This window comes from Nannospalax galili, unplaced genomic scaffold, assembly GCF_000622305.1.
Source record: "Nannospalax galili isolate Female #2095 unplaced genomic scaffold, S.galili_v1.0 scaffold2090, whole genome shotgun sequence".
Classification (NCBI taxonomy): Eukaryota; Metazoa; Chordata; class Mammalia; order Rodentia; family Spalacidae; genus Nannospalax; species Nannospalax galili.
The window spans coordinates 18,608-26,313 of record NW_008327672.1 but is presented as its reverse complement, the minus strand read 5'-3'; the positions used below and the strand labels follow the sequence as shown (position 1 = coordinate 26,313).

Here is a 7,706-nt window from a genome sequence, read left to right as displayed (position 1 = left end):
GGACCTGGAGGCTCAAGTGTGATTCCAGTCCCTGGGCTCGAGGACATAGGAGGGACCCTTCTGGCTGGTCCACAGACTCCTGTGGGCCCCTTGACACTAGCCTAGGGCAGTGGCTGCAGTGGGTTCTGGAAAGATGGGGGTTTCTGCGAGGCAGCTGTGAGTTTTTCTATGGGTTAATGATTGATGCTGGGTGGAGGCCAGGCCCTTTCTGGGACTGTTGGGAAGAGTGTGAGTGCTGCTGGGCCTGAGCGCGGCTCTCGAGCCAGGCTTCCACTCTTGGCTGTCTAACTGAGTCTCTGGCCTTCTTTTCACAGATGAGCAGCGGGGGACAGCGCTGGTCTGAACTGGACCTTGTCTGATGGCTTCCTCGAACTCTCCTCCACAGTCTGCCATAGGTACCGTACCCCAGGCCCCTGCTGCCTTCTGTTGCCCCTCCTCCCAGAGGCCCTGTGGCACCATTGGGCCACATGCCCTGTGTCTCCTCAGGTTCCCTGTCCACAAAGTGGAGTAATGTCCTCTTCCGAGTAGGCGCCAGGCCCGGGCTAATGTTTTATGTGTCACCTAAGAACACCTGCGGGGATGGATGGTTGGGGTCCAGGATTAAGGTGCACTTGGGATTGAAGCAGGCCAGTTGAGGTTTGAGAGGAAGGGTCCAGCCATAAAGGTCGGGCCAGGGAGTCATCTCTGTGTGACCTGATTTAGGAAAAGAAGAAAATAATTATATATACTTCAACTTACAAAATCACTTGTTATCTGAAATCCAACCCAGCTTCCTGTGTTTGCCTTGGCAGCCCCTGCAGTGGAGCCTCAGACACCACAGGTGGCATCTAGGCCCTGTCCAAGCCTGTCTCACCCATTGTCCCCTTCTGCCTCCCATGGAGAGGCAAGAGAGCAGAGCGAGGTTTGGTCACTAGCCTAGTCTGAGTTTGGATCCTGACCCTGTCACTTACATTGTAAACTTAGTTAAGTGACTTGCTGTCCTTATGGCTCAATGACATTGTCCTAAACATGGGGTGATAACGCCCTCTCCCATGTTGCAAGATTTAAATATTCATAAGACTGTGTGTGGCAATCAATTGTTCAGAGAATAGATGTGTGTGTCACTGGAAGGTGTGGACAGCCTGTGTGGGTGGTGCCCTGAGCCCCTAAGCCCTGGGAGGGCCAGATGATGATTCTCTATTCCCTTGGTATGTTCCATCCTGAGGTGTGGGGGATCCATCTGCTTGGGGCACCTCATTGATCATGGTGTGGGGATTCACTCAGCGAGAGTGCCTGCCCACAACAATGGCGACTTTCCAGTCCCTACCTCCTGGACTCATTTGGGTTGGCTTTCCTGATGACCGGGTGTGTCCATCAAGGTACAAAATGGCCAGCCTGTCATGCCTTCTGTCCAGATGGTTGGGAGTGGCTCAACTCCCATTTGCCCTGGGTTGGGTCCTTGGATCTTCCCGCTGATAAGGAGAAATGTGGGGTGCTTAGAGAAAGACGAAGGGATCTCCTGTTGTGCTGGAGGCCTGGAGTCCCAGGCTAGCTCCCTCTGGCTCCTACTGCTGAGACACCCTGCTCTCTCTCTCCTACCTTCTAAGAAGGCCAATGGGGAAGTGAGGAAAAGACAGAATCGAGCAGACACCTCTGGACATTTTCTTGTTCCAGCTTTGACGAGCGTAACTGACTCCCTTTACCTGATGGACTGGTCCCTGTCTATTTCTGGGCTCCAGTTCCTGAGGAGAGGGCCACCCTTAGACGCCTGACCTGTGGTGAGCCCTGCCCGATTCGTGTCTGCAGTGCACCAGGGGCACTAACTGTTGGTCCCCCAATTCTGTTTCCCTGGCAATTCTACTCCCCATCCAAGTATGTCAGCTGTTTCTTTGTCCTTCAAGGCTCTGCCAAGGTAGCCTGGGGCCCAGGCCTTTCCCAGAGCCTGGTGAGCACTAGCTAGCTCCTCTTGGGATGTCGTCTCAACCCTTGTGCTAAATTGTTTCCTCCTACTCCACAGCCAGAGGTGAGCTCCCAGACAACCCCAAGGCCATGTCTTATCTTCCCCTTAGTTCCTGGCCCAGGGCTGCCAGCAGCTGCTGGATGGATGCGTGGGTGTGTAGCTGGAGCAGTTTGTTCTCTTCTTGGGAGGAGGTGAAGAAGTGACCTGAGTTCCTGACACCCCTGGGGGAGGCAGGGTGCCCTGGGGTCGGGACTGGCTGACTAGGAAGGAACAGCTCATTCCAGCCTGGGACAGGGCTGGGCTCTGACAGGGCTGTAATAATAATAATAACTGTGATGGAGTCACAAGAATGATGTAATGGCAGTGACAGTAATATACTGGGGCATCACTGTCATGTGAACAGCTAACAGTGACCGAGGGGGGGGGGGGGGGGGGGGGGAGGTCTTTGTGTTAGCCTGGTCTTCCTCCAGCACCCATGGGGGCCAGTTAGCACTGTGGCCCCATTTTCCAGAGCAAGAGCGGAGCAAAGATTGGAAGGTCATGTACCTCCACATTCACCCTGTGGCTGGCATCAGTGGTTGAGCCCAGCTGACGTGGCCCTGAGCGCTTAGTTACTATGGTGGCTCTGCCATGTGTGTAGGGAACCCTCTCAACCCCTGCTCAGCAGACTCACTGGGGCAAGGACCCAGGGCACTGAGAGGTTAGACAAGCACCAAAAAGCAGGATGGGCCTGTATCGTGTGCCTCCAAAACAGCAAGCAGGGACTCTGTAGTCATTTACTCTGGGATTTAAAAATATTTTGAGCACTGGATGTGGTGTGGCATGCCTCTGTTCCCAGCACTTAGGAGGTAGGGGCAGGAGGATCAGAAGCTCAAGGTCGTCCTAGGCTACATAGTAAATTTGAGACCAGCCTGGGCTACATGAGACTGTCTCAAGAAATGAAAAACAAAGTTTTTTGAAACCACAGTTCATAGCCACAATGAGTGTATTTGAGTGTGTGCATGTGTGTGTGCATATACTTATGTGTATGGCTGTGTTTATGTGTGCACATGTGTGTGTTTTCAGCAAAGGCACATTAAATGCATGTTATCTGCTGGGTGACCTAGAGGAAAAGGTAAGGCCCATGGGGAGTTCCAGGGGCTCCATGGCAAACCTCACTGAGGGGTGCAGATTGTAGATTTGGTGTTGAGAAGGTGGGAACAGGAGAGATACCTGGGAGAAGAACAGCCCAGGTCCAGGATGACAGGTCCAGAGGTCATGGCACATTCGTGTACAGCAAGACCAGTGTGGCTGGAGCAGAGGTAAAAAGGGAAGGGCAGAATGCTCCATACACACACACATGCACACACACGCACATACTACACACACACATACATGTAAAAAGGGAAGGGCAGAAGGCTCTCTACACACACACACACACACACACACACACACTACGCATACACGTGCATGTACACACGCACATACACACACTACACATACACGTGCATGTACACATGCACATATACATGCACAGACACACACACTACACATATATGTGCATGTACACATGCACATACACAGACACACATAGACACACAAACACGAATACATGAACATAGAAACACATACATATGAACAGGAATATACACATACATATTATATACAAAACTGACACAAATGTCAGAAACAGTATCAAGAGCGAGGTGTGGCAGCACATATCTTTAATCCCAGCACTCAGGAAGCAGAGGCAAGTAGATCTCTGTGAGCCCAAGGCCAGCCTGGTCTACATAGTTCCAGGTCAGTCAAGCTGCATAGTGAGACCCTCTCTCTCAAAAAAAAAAAAAATTCCAGACAAAAATAGACAATCAAAAACCCCGTATCAAACTTGTACCTATTGTGGGTTGATGTGATGGCTTGGTGGGTATCACCAAGTCTGAGGGCCCAAGTTTGGTCTCTGGGACCCACATGGTGGAAGGGGAGAAATGACTCCCAAAAGTTGTCTTCTGACCTCCACAGGTACACGTGGCATGTGAACATCCAAAACTCACACCTTTAAATAAATAAATGTCATAAAAAACTAAAAAACATTGTACCCAATGTGGTTTTGTTAATACAACTTTAAATATCATAAATAATCAACCCAATACCAAGTGTATTGTATTTGGTATTATAACACCAAATACGGTTTTATGAATGTTGTTGTACAATCATTACACAATCTTTTTAGATATCTGCAGTGAGTGATTGCTTTTAAAATTATTTTATTTATTTTGTGTATGATGTGTGTGCATACATGTGGGTTCTATGGCAGACATGTAGAGATCAGAGGACAACTTTATGGAGTCAGTTCTCTCCTTCCACCCTTATGTGGGTTCAGGGGATTGAACTCTGGTTGTCAGGGTTGCATCATTGGGCAGCAAGTACCTTTGCCTGCTGAGCCATCTTTCTGGCCCCATTTTTCTTTCCTTTAAAACATTTTTATTTTTATGATTTTTCATTTATGTATGTGAGCATGTCACATGTGGTGTCTGCAGAGGCTAGAAGAGGGTATTGGATCCCCTGGACCTAGAGTTATAGGTGGTTGTGAGCTGCCAGATGTGGGTGCTGGGAACTGAACTGGGGTCCTCTGGAAGAGCAGCAAACACTCTTAACCATTAAGTCATCTCTCTCTCTTTTTTTCTTTTTCTGGTCTTTTTGAGACAGGGTTGCCCTGTAGCCCCAGCTGTCCTGGAACTCACTATATAGATCAGGCTGGACTTGAACTCATAGAGAGCCATCTGCCTCTGCCTCCAGAGTGCTGGAATTAAAGGCATGCGCCACAACACCTGGCCTCTCTCTCTCTTTTGAGACAGGTCTCACTCTGAAACCCAGGCTGGCCTCTAATTCCTCCTGCCTCAGCCTCCCAAGTGCTGTGGTAACAGGTATGAATCACCAGAGCCAACAGGAAAACAGGCCTCTCTCTCATTGGGTACATCAGCCCCTGACTGTCCTACCTGGGAACCTCCGGGCCACATGGGGAAGAATCAAGTCTTCCTGAGGGGAAAGATTGTTGGAACTAGATCCATCTGCTGGCCCCTCCACCCTGCTCTCTGCTCAGTCCTCCTCTCCATCCATCATGTCCTGAAGGGTCATAGGCAGCTCTGATGTTTGTCAATAAAGTCAGAACTCTTACATAGGCAGCTCTGATGTTTGTCAATAAAGTCAGAACTCTTACATAACCCATGCTGAACCCCCAGAGGTCTCTGCACCTCTCTTCTAAACACAACGATGTTTGGAGGCAGTTTAGGTTGTCATAACTGTAGGGTGACACTGTCCCACGTGGGCAGAAGCAGGGTGCTGAGTCCCACAGTGAGTGGGAAGGATGGCTGAGGCGGAGGTACCCTGCTCTGGGTCAATTATGATGAGTCTGAGAAACCTTGACCATGGCCCTGCTGATGTGCATTCAGCCTTGGGAAAGTGCTTCTGTTCTCCACTACACAGAGGAAGAAATGAAGGCACCAAGACTTGAGTGACCTGCTCAGAGCCACATAGCTAGCAGGTCTCTCAGCTGTGTAGAGGTACCACAGAGGACAACTCAGGGCCAGGGCGGTTTTCAGTGTTTCTTCAGGACTTGACCAAAAGCTGCAGAGGCCCAGCCCAGGTCAGCCAGGCCCTGACAAGGGCCCAGTCTACTAAGGAATCCATAATTGAAGATACACCAGTCCTCACCATGCAAAACAAGATTGGGGAAACTGAGGCTGGAACAGAGGCAGGTGCTCTATCAGTGCACTCAGGGAGAGCTCTGAAGGTGAGGAGGAGGGTGGGGTAGACCAGGAGGGGAGCAGCAGAGAGTGGGGCAGACTGGAGACCTCAGTGTCGGAGGCTCAGGTCCCATCCGCTCCAGCCTGCCCTAAACACGGGTACCTATCTGGGCACCAGCTGCCTTCAGGCAGCGCCGATCACACCTTCACTCATGCCAGATAAAGAGCTGCGTGCAGGACATGGTGAGAGAGCACCAACACCCAAGAAACACACGTGCATTTGAAGGACAGGCAAGTGTAAAACGAGATGAGAGACGTATGTTCAAGTCCTGCCTCCACTGCCACCTGCTCAGAGACCTGACCCAGCTCCCAGGATGCCCAGGACCATCCAGTTGGAGTAGCATTAACCCAGCCCCCAGAACTGCTTTCCAGCCTTCAGCCCTCTATCCCTGAACCATACCTTTGAGACCCACTGTCAGCTAACCCCTCCTTCTCTTCCAGGAGATCCTCTGGCTTCCAGAGCCCCAGGCCCCTCCCCTAAGGTGGAGGACGACTCTGGAGAAGCTTTTGATTTTGACGACAGTGATGACGAAGAGGACACCAGCACAGGCCTGGCAGTTCCCTGCCCTGCCCCTGAGAGGGACACGGATGCCCCACTGATCTGCTTTGACCCTGTCCCTGGCACAGGTGAGGCATTCTGGGGATTTCAACCTGGGTTCCAGGCTTGTGGGGCTGCAGGCAGATCCCAGAAAGCTGGCAGGGGTTGGAGGGAATGCTGGCTCCCAGGATGCCTGGTGGCCCTGCCGCTGTCCCCAGGAAACAGGAAGGGGAGCCTCTGGGAAGAGGCTGAGTTCCCAGCTTCTCTTGGGAAAGGGAATTCTTAGCATTCCTGCAACATCTGGCTTGTACTCTGGCAAGGCCTAAATGGAATCCCTTGACCTGGGTTTGGATGGGGGGATAGTTAATGCCCAGAGCTTATGTTTTGTAGCTTTTTGGTCATGGCCCCAGAGAACCCACCTGGAGGAGTGGTCTCCTGAAGTTCCCTCTCCATCTGCTTAGGGAGCCAACACCCTGGGGGTGGGAGGGCCCCAGCTGCTGGGTTTTCAGATTTGTCCTCTAGGAGACACTGGGGACTGGACCAGCAGGAACTTCCTGAGATAGTCATTCCACCGGGAGGTATGGGTTGGTGGAAACCGAGTAGGCAGGCTGGTTCTGATTGAGGTTGGACTGTGGGGGTGTGTGGTGCAGGCTGGACAGGTAGGGAGCTTACTCACCAGGTAGGGGCTGGGAAAGGCCAGTCCTGCAGGCGCTGTGGCTCCCTGGGGGGTGGGGTGGGACAGGGGGTGGGAAGAGGTCCTGGTCCTGGGATGCCTCTGCCTGACAGTCTGTTTCCCTTTGCTCCTTCCCACAGAGCTGGACCCAGCGGCCTCATTGCCCCAGACAGAGTAAGTGAGCTTGCTCCTTGCCAATGCTCTGGGGGTTAGGAAAAGAAGGACCCGGACAGGGGTGTGGGATTGGGTGGAACTGAGGCTAAAGAGCACTGTAGGGCATTAAAACCCTTTTTGGGGATGAGGTCATCCCCTGAAGCATCTGTGGCCTCTTTATTTTGCTTGGGAGCCTGTGGCCCAGCAGAAAGCTAGCCTGGCCCGAACCCTGTGTTTCCTCTTGCTACTCTAGTGGCCTTGGCAGAGTCACACTTGGAGAGTCTCACTCTCTCCTCCTCTCTCTCTCTCTCTCTCTCTCTCTCTCTCTCTCTCTCTCTCTCTCCCTCTCTCTCCCTCTCTCTCTGTGTTACTATGCAGAATGGGGGGAAGGGGAGGCCCCACTCACTCAGACCTGTCTAGCCCTGTGCTGATTTCTTCTGTTACCAGTCTGTTTCTTTTCTTTTCTTCTTCTTTTTTTTTTATTTTTTATTTTCATCCTTTTGAGACAGGGTCTCCTGGTGGTCCCAGCTGGCCTGGAACTCACTATGTAGACCAGGCTGGCCTTGAACTCACAGAGATCTGCCTACCTCTGCCTCCCAAGTGCTGGGATTAAAGGCATGT

At 51.7% G+C, this 7,706-nt stretch overlaps 1 protein-coding gene across 1 annotated transcript in view; it reads left to right on the top strand.

The window, feature by feature from the left end:
• Positions 1–244: 244 nt before the first annotated feature.
• LOC103738140 (rho guanine nucleotide exchange factor 10-like protein) overlaps positions 245–7,706 on the top strand; it is a 25,216-nt gene continuing 17,754 nt past the window's right edge. Inside the window, exons 1-3 of the mRNA XM_008838011.3 lie at positions 245–395; positions 6,163–6,348; positions 7,073–7,106. Coding sequence (XP_008836233.2) covers positions 359–395; positions 6,163–6,348; positions 7,073–7,106 — 257 coding nt within the window. The 5' untranslated portion in view covers positions 245–358. The remainder of the gene's footprint in view (positions 396–6,162; positions 6,349–7,072; positions 7,107–7,706) is intronic.